The sequence below is a fragment of the Parambassis ranga genome, chromosome 9, assembly GCF_900634625.1.
Source record: "Parambassis ranga chromosome 9, fParRan2.1, whole genome shotgun sequence".
NCBI classification, from domain to species: domain Eukaryota; kingdom Metazoa; phylum Chordata; class Actinopteri; family Ambassidae; genus Parambassis; species Parambassis ranga.
Window position 1 is genome coordinate 18,437,000 of NC_041030.1, and position 8,789 is coordinate 18,445,788.

The 8,789-nt window shown below is 40.8% G+C and overlaps 1 protein-coding gene across 1 annotated transcript; it reads right to left on the reverse strand.

The window, feature by feature from the left end:
* Positions 1 to 4,043: 4,043 nt before the first annotated feature.
* paip1 (poly(A) binding protein interacting protein 1) lies at positions 4,044 to 8,436 on the reverse strand. Its single transcript, XM_028415180.1, has 11 exons — positions 8,002 to 8,436; positions 7,300 to 7,445; positions 6,954 to 7,151; positions 6,732 to 6,844; positions 6,485 to 6,596; positions 6,223 to 6,348; positions 6,021 to 6,127; positions 5,784 to 5,901; positions 5,647 to 5,701; positions 5,416 to 5,494; positions 4,044 to 4,770 (listed from the first exon to the last, which is right to left on the reverse strand). The coding sequence occupies exons 1-11, from the start codon at positions 8,198 to 8,200 to the stop codon at positions 4,662 to 4,664; spliced, it is 1,362 nt and encodes a 453-aa protein (XP_028270981.1). The 5' UTR covers positions 8,201 to 8,436; the 3' UTR covers positions 4,044 to 4,661.
* Between the last annotated feature and the right edge of the window lie 353 nt (positions 8,437 to 8,789).

Sequence of the window (8,789 nt, forward strand, 5' to 3'; positions counted from 1 at the left end):
ACTGGAAAGCAATGATGTAAGAGCTTCATACAGATGTGTGGTAAAGGGTTGAAAGAGATTTTAACGTCCAATGAGTTGTTTTTATCCAGAAATTTGGAAAGAATTTTGTGCTCAGACAGACAATTACATCCTCTGATGTCATGTTGTCGGGTAAGCACATAGCTCCACAGATAGCTTCTGCTTGCAAATCATTGAAGGGGATCCTCACACAGAGCAGGCACAGAGGACGCCTGAGAAAATAACCCCGATGACATCAGCTCTGCCACAGGACTTTAACAGAGAGCCTGCATTGTGATCTGGGGTCATGGAATTTTGAAAGATGTGGGATATCCCAGCCTGCCTGCTCTATAGGAGGGAAGCAGGGAGGGAAACAGCACAGTTTTTACTCAAAGGACACTGCTGTGAGAGGCTGCTGATGTCCTGAACGGCAGCTTCATGACAAGCTGCCTCCTCTCCTCTGTCGCTGCTTTGAGGAACGTGATGACAAGAAACACAGCAGCGGTTTGAAAACATGCTCGGCTGGTCTCATATCATGATATCCAGAATTATGACTGCATTATTTGTCTAGTTAGATGACATACAGACAACAATGTGACACCACACCATGCTGTGGCCTGTGAACTCAATAATAAACATGAGAATCGTTTTTTCTCCGCCCCTCTATGAAGGCCACATCAAAACACCAAATCACATTAAGGCGTTTCATACTGTCAGCCCACATTTCATCTTTTTTTTTTTTTATAAAAGACTTCCTTTCACCCAGCCAAGCCAATCTATACTGACCAGAAGCAGAAGAAGAAGAGTCTTACTGGAGCCACGAGCTAAAAAATACGGCAGCTGCACTTCCATGAATGGCCACTTGAGGCTGATTGCAAAAGTGAGTTAATTCTCCTAGACCTCCAGGTTATACTGTTATACTGGTACAAACGCTATTTAGATTTTTCACACCGCCTGAAGCTCTGAGTACGCAGCTGTGGCCACTTTGATTGACAGCTGTGTAACTGTCTGAGCTTCACTCTTTTATTTTTAACCTTTTTTTTAGATTAGCTGGGAAACATGTGGGATGTGCCGTCTACCACAGATAAACAGGCAAACAAACCCAAAATATAGTTAAAATATTATGTTTTTCAAGCTATCTGTGCTAATCATTTAGCATTGCAAACATGCATTAGCTTGGTTGTCAAATTCTTATTTGTCTGTCTGAGAAATATCATTTTAGAAGCCTGAAAGTGCAGGGCACTGATAGAACCATTCTCTAAATTAACCTCTCACCACATTCAGGGCTGCCTCTCAGGAAGTCACAGTGGTTTGGTTTGCTTACTAAGACAGTGAATTGTCTTATTCAGACCTCAGGCTGCAGTCTTTGGGAGGTAAAGGCTACTCATTTGATTAAATGAAGTTGATTCAGTGGTTTTCAGACGGCCTTGGAGAAGCGATGCGCAAACCTTATTCAGCTTCAGAACCTCTGTGCCACCTCCTCTGTTTGTACAGCCATGACGTGTGTGTTAGTCATCTGCTGGGAGAGTCCAAAAAGAGCAGGGGGCAGCATTCATGTTGTAGTGACACACAGAGATTTTCAGATGCACTGAGAAACTTAAACATCCACCTTTGACCTAAATGACCAAAGCAGAGACTCGGCATTCTCCCTTTAAGCAGGAAACTGTGCTCTTTTATTTGTGTACTTCAATATTTCACCGTGCCAAGACGTATATACAGCTCACTCTGCTGAACAATGTGAGGAACAAGCTTTACACAGCAGAGCCTGTGGTCTATTTTCCTGTTAGGCTTCACACATAATGCAGCAGTGTGGACGAGTCATTAAAAAAATCCCCACACTCAGGAGGATCATGAATCACTCCAAGTGGAGCAGGATGTTTGGGAGACCTTTCATAATCACAAGCCAAGCCTTTACTATTCATACACATACATGTCACAATAAAAAACCCAACCCCTGATACAGGTTCAGAACCTGCCTGTAATCTTTATTTCACATCATAAACCCCTTCAGTGTGTTACTCAGACACACATCATGGCCATTTCTTTTTACAGATATGCTCCCTGGATGAAACACAGAGGTGCACTGGTAGAGGAGTGAGCTCTGGGACTGTGGATTGTAGCACAGAGCTAATCCCTCTTTCACACCCATTTGCTGACCAATGGGAATCTGACAGGCCCCGGGTTTGCCCCTAGTTGTATTGTGAACCAGACAGTCACATCCAGCAGGCTCACAGGGGCTCACGAGTCAATGACTGCACACAGACTTTGTGGCAGTGTGACTTCGGGTGACCATCCTGTCATATAGACGAGTTTGTTCTTTTTTTGTTTTTCTTTTTTTTTGCTGCAAGCAAAGCCCAAAAGAAGCACACATCTCAGGGAAAGACTGATGTCAGTGGGTCATAGATAAGAATATCAGCCATGTGCAGTGTGCTTCCTCAACAGCCTTATGATTGACACAGCCACGGGTTTCCATGGTTACCCCTGGGAGGGCATTCACTGACTTTCACCAACATCTTGTTGCAACTTTAGCCAATAAAATGCACTTAAAACCAAATCTCACGTAAACAAATGTAACTCTCCAAATTGTGCTCACGTATGAATAATTTGTCTTTCCCAGAATAGGAGAAAGGCCTATTTTCAGCAGAACAGTATGTGGTGGATCACAACTGCTTGTTGGCAATAAAGTGGATGCAGACTTGTGGGAAAGTGGTTCCATTTCTGTTCAAATGGTAACAACTGTCAGATGCTAACAATTTACCTCACTGCAAGCCGTTTTATTCTGAAGAGCAGAGAAGCAGTGCGCTAACACACATTACATATTATACTAAAGGTTGTAAAGTATTATTTCAAAGCTTTGATTCATGTCTTAAACTATGATTTATGCGGCGACCTGACCTGTATCATCTACCACTGGCTCACAGTGGGGCCTCAGTAAACTGTACTGCTGCCGTGACACAATGCATTCATTACAAAGCAAAATATAAAATTCTTAAATGATTAAGCTTAAACATTTGCCTGCAGAGAAAACCAGCACAAACAAGCTGATTTATTGTAGCTACACAAATATCTGTGGTGTCACTGGGGTTAAAGGAATGCTGCTGTATGACTATTATTTTCCTCTAAACTAAAGCAACCACTAAGAATTTTATGATTTTTTTTTTTGGTCTAACAACAGTTAACAGGATGTTTACAGTTACTTCTACTGAATTGTGCCTGAACAAGAAATAATCCTGGATTTGAAAGAACTGTGCACCTATATTACATATATCAGCAACAGACTCCGACTCCCACGATGCACCACTGACAGACACAGGAAGTCATTCCTGCCCATCTCAATCAAACTACTGAAAAAGGTTTTTTTATACAATAGTAAATATGTTCTTCTTCTTTATACACAACTCAGGGATTTAAATGCTATATAGGTATTTAAATATTCATTCTATATCTCAATTTCATCTTTCTATTTGTGTATTTGTAACAAAAAAGAATTTCCCCTCAGGGATAAATAAAGGAATTCTGATATATATACATACACAAAGCAACCAGCAGATGGCAGGCTTTCTCAGTCTGAGAGCAAAATGTATTTTTTCCATCACATTTCTCTGCAGCAGACATTTGAAAAAGTTAAATGTGATGGCCAAGAAAAGCTTCAAAATAATTAGCTTAATTGCCTCTTTGGGAAAATATGTATTGAGTTTTTTTTGTGGTGGACCTTAAGCTTGTAACTTCATTTAGTCAGATTAGTTTCACAGTCAAAGAATGTCATTCAACGTGCGTCTACTGTCACTAAAAAAGAGCTCTGACACACACAAATCAAACAAGTGTAATTTCACATTATAAGAATTTATTGCAGGCAAACAATACTATAAATAATATTTACAAACTATAAAACAACATTCCTTTTCCCTCTATGGATTGCTGGTAAACAGTGGTTCAGTCTCAGGATAACATCGAATCACCCTGAACTGCAAGATGCGAATTAAAAAATAAAAAATAATGGATGCACTGCATTTTTTAAAAACATCTAAAAAAAATCTTTGAACTTATTTTTTTTTTATCAATTTCCTTTTTGGAAATTTGAAATTTCTAATTTGTATTTAGTGTCTATTTTTGCACCAGATTAACACGTGAACAGCCTTAAATGAAGCGCTTAATATTGTCAAGGTGGAGATCAAGTCTATTTACATACTGTATGCAGTTATGTAGTTATCTACAGTGCATTTTAAGATGGGGTTTTTAGGACCGTATGAGTTGGGACATTAATTACTTTCTGACAAATTATGCACACGTGATTAAACAAATTAGCTGTTCAGAACAAAACAAAAAAATAAAAGAATCACAGCAAACTATTTCCCTCCTGGCGTTTGAATTTGGCGTAAAAAGGAAAGAAGATTCAGAAGGAAATAAAAAAAAAGAAAGACAACCTCTAAAACCAACAGCCTTAAAATACCTCAACATTTGAACAGTTTTCCTGTTGATTGTCCCCATTGTCTAATCAACACTGACTGGAAAAAAAAAGTGTCAGAAGTGCAACTATGAACAGCTTTATGTTGTTGTTGTTGTTGTTGTTACAATACGTGTTTGCAGTAGAATAAAAGTCTGATCCTATCCAATGCTAGTTTTTATTCCAGCAAGTTTAGAGGGAAAAGGGTCGGTACGTTCCCTCAAGGGTTTTCACGCTCACGCCGCTGCTGTCGTTTCCGCTCTGATTCTAAACAGAAACTCTCAAAAGCTTCTTCTATCTCGGGCTCCATCTCATCTTCAAAGTCGAATCTGTGAATGCAACACAATGGTGTTATATTTTAACATCCTAAATATAGATAATATGGGAGTCTAACACCAGGGCGTAATCAGCCAGAGAGAGAGAGAGAGAGAGAGAGAGAGAGAGAGAGACAGACAGACAGAAAGAGGATATGGGCGAGTTAAGCCCTCTGTCACATTCAGCTGCTGACTAATCTGAAACTGAGGCCCTGGTCCAGCCTGATGCATTGTGGGCCAGTCAAATGCATTTGCCAAATTCGGGGGGCCCACAGGTCAGACTTGGTCACATGACTTCACTGGTGAAGCTGCCCTCCAGTCACATGACCAAAGATGTGCCATCATGATGGCAATGCAGACCTTTAACAGGTTACATGTGCCGCAGAGAAGGCTGGTTCTGAGCAGTGTCTTTGGTTCTAACTTAACGTTACAGTTTAATTTGAGCTACACTCTGCTTTGCATGATTGGCCCAAAGTCATTCAAATTTACAATATGACATTGGAAGCTATGCAGAGTATAAATATGTGTTTAGATTTATTCAGAAGAATATTTTTAATGCTTTTTGGGCACCTTTGTATAACATTTATATTTATGTAGGTAGCTCTAAATACAATGCATAAGCCAGTTCTGACCTATTCGATATTTATGATGGATACTTACTCTTCATTTCCATTTTCTCCAAAGAAGTCATGGAAGTAGTCCTGTCTGTCCAGCATCTCTTGGTATTTTTCAGCGTACTCTAAAAAAAATACAGATACTGATGTTCAACCACAAGAGAGACTACGCAATCAAATGTACACTGACAACTCAAATGAAGTTTTAAGTTTGGTCTTCCAGGCTTTCTGTCTAGAATCCGCTTCATGTTTTCTGTGTGTGTATACACGGACTGACCTGGGTCTGCTGCTGTGAAAGGGGTCCCGTCTTCAGTGTAGAACGTAGGTTCATTCTACGACAGAAAACACAAAAGCGTGACATACAAGAACACAGCAGTGAGATTAAAGCGGGAATATGAGGAGTACCACACTGACCATGAAGTAGTTGGGGTCGTTGTCTGGTGTAGCATTGCTGGCTGCTGCAGCAGCTTGGACTCTGCCCCAGTCACTGGACCTCAGCTCTATTAGCTTCAGGAGCATCTGTTTCACATCCCTGAATAGAAAAATAGCACAAAGTCTCACCACACAAGCTAAACGTGGAACACTGGAACTATTTCTAACGCTGCCATCGAGGGTACAAATGACCATCGAGGTATATAGATACACACACACCTGCTGCAGGTAGCATCCAGTAGAACAGTCTTTATTTTTTGGATCAGTTCGTCCATGTGTGGTTTTCCACTCAGTTTCCATGTGTCATCCAGTACAGACCCCGTCAACTGTAAATTCATAAAACAGTTTAGTTCCTCCATGAAAGACAGAAACATCTGGAAATATCTGTGTGCATGAAACACATGTAACTGGAATCTGGCACCTTCAGCAGTTTGACAGCACAGATGAGATTTGCATCCACTGGAACGGACAACAGACAGATCAGCAGGTCATTCAGACCCGAAAGGAGGACATCTGCTCGATTTGGAAGGCCTTTAGCATTTTTTACCTAAACAAAGATTCACACCAAAGTCAAAAAAAAAAGTCTAGAACTGAACAATAACCTGACAAATAATCCGGCATTAGCAGATTTGGTTGGCAAGTTGTAAGGGAGCACAAATACAAAAAAACCTTTGGTTTCCTACCTCCAGATTGAGGTAGAGCTCGCCCAGAAACAGCACAAAGGAGTGGAATTTCTTCTGTGTCTCTGCTTCTCCTCGAACTGCTGTATTTCTTTGTTCATATTCTCGTTGACATCTACAGCAGACAGCATTCTTAATTTTAACAACGTGAACCAAGACATTATGCACACCCTGCTTGTGTAGGACAATTTCTGCAGCTTTTAGTCAACAGTCTCTGTTAAAAATGTGGAATCAAAGGAAATAAAATGACCTTTTTAGGAGCAGCTGTCGAAAGTTACCACTTTGTGAGCTAAATGACAGCTGATGAGACAGGTAGTTACAAAGCCTGGCACCGGTGTAAGAGAAGTTCGGAATGGCAGTAGACTGCAACAGAGAGACAAGAAAATAATGATTATTTTGTCAGATGGATGTTGTGTGTAGCAACACTTGAGTATATTCTTATTTAAATGACAAAACAAGCACGACTACCAACCTGCGTGAAGATCAGTTCCACCAGCTCCTCCAGCAGCTGTTCAGTGGTAACCATTCCATTAAGCATACTGGTTATGTATTCCATGTCTGACTCAAAGGTCCCTGGCGAGGAGCTAAGGTGGGCCAGGAAGTCTGTGACCATATCAGCCAATGTTGGTTCGCTGTAGTAATTTTCTCCATCATCATAATAAGGAGGTTCCTATAAGAAGAAAAGAAAATTACATGAGATTCTGGCAAAATAATGACAAACTCCGAGGCAGCTAGTAACAGTAGAGAAATGCAACAGTTACTGTACAAGAGTTATAATATCAGGACCGATGCTACAATGGTGTAAAAAGACGTCTTACTTCATATGAATTATATCCTGTAGGGACAAACTCGGGTGCACTGGCTGAAAGGTTTGATGTCTTGATCACAGAGTCCACATCATTAAATCCTCTGGAGGCAGATGTGTTGTTGGAATTTGCACTTTGTTGGGGTTTACTGTGAAAACCTAGAAGAAGAATCATACGTTCAGACTTTTGTTTACTGTCATTTTATCCCACCTATTCAGAGGAGGTTCAGTAAAGACACTGATTTGTAATGCTAATAAGGAATAAAGGAACATATCATTTACTATACTTGCAGCAAAGGAGCCATACATTTTGCAGATGGAAAATAATAAAGTTAGCAAATGTTAGCTTTCAGCTGGGAGAGATACCAGATAACAGTGGCACATAAGTATGTGACATCTGAGTGGGAGCTTTATTTAGATGCTGCACCAGCTCACATGAAATAACAATCCAACAAGTGCTTGTCGCAACGCCAAAATGCTAAGGTTAGCTGTCATTAATAGTGTGTTTAGCAGCTAGCTAGCTAATGACAGCTCCAAATTTAGATTAGGGGTAAACTCTGCACCTAACAGAGAGGAAAACAATCCCTTCAGGAAAACATAGTTGTGGTCTTTAGTGACCATTACAGCGAGCATCATTTACACACAATCGAATGTGAAAGTAGCTGGCTAACATAGCCCAGTTATGGTGGACGTTAGCAGGTTGACAGCTCCTTACCTCCATGAGCCATATCGTTAGCCGTGCTAATGTTGTTCTCGGCCAGAGGCGGGGATGTTCGCGGCTGTCTCAGCGGCTCCCTTTGGCTGAAAAACGAGCTTTTGGTGTCACAGTCCCCGGTGCTACCCACGAAACCAGAATCTCCAGGAAGATTACGGGATCTCCCAGCTCCAGGTGCTCGGTCAAAATTCTCGTTCATGACTGCTCGACTGTCAGCCTCGACTCTCAAAACAGCATCTGAAAAAGATGTAGATAAATCAACTACCTTCCCCGCTTGGCGGTATTGTAGTTTGTTTGTTTGTTTTTCTGTTAACACGCCCTATCTGTCCGCCATGGTGGCCGTTTCTCCATCGGCTAGTATAACAACTTTTTGGGGCTACTTCCTTTAACAACAAACTTGCTGTCGCTGATCATCTGTGACAATGGTTGATATCAAAATAAAACCGTCTCCCTCTGGTGGCGTGGAGTGGACATGCAGCAACAAAAAAACAGCATCATCAGTCTTGTTTCAAAGAACTTTGACAATTTAACCTACCTGAATTAATATTATAGTACATGCAAAAGTGTAATTTAATTAGCGCCCGAGCACGAAACGTGCGAGAGCCCTATTGAAACCCATATGGATTATTTTTCCCCCTTTTTTCTGCCCCTAAGATGGCCTTTTTGGAGGCCTTAACATGCCCCAAAACTCACCAGACCTGGTAGGAAAAATGCATTAGGCTGAAAAATGTTGAAATTTGCTGACTTTTAAAAATGCACATGATAAAATGGCTCTGTAACACACCTAA

Coding starts and splice junctions, on each gene's coding strand:
- paip1 (XM_028415180.1), bottom strand. CDS start 8,200: ATGAACGAGAATTTTGACCGAGCACCTGGAGCTGGGAGATCCCGTAAT. Junction 7,446..8,001: donor TAACGATATGGCTCATGGAG/GTAAGGAGCTGT, acceptor TTCTTCTTCTAG/GTTTTCACAGTAAACCCCAA. Junction 6,128..6,222: donor GTGCTGTCAAACTGCTGAAG/GTGCCAGATTCC, acceptor ATGAATTTACAG/TTGACGGGGTCTGTACTGGA.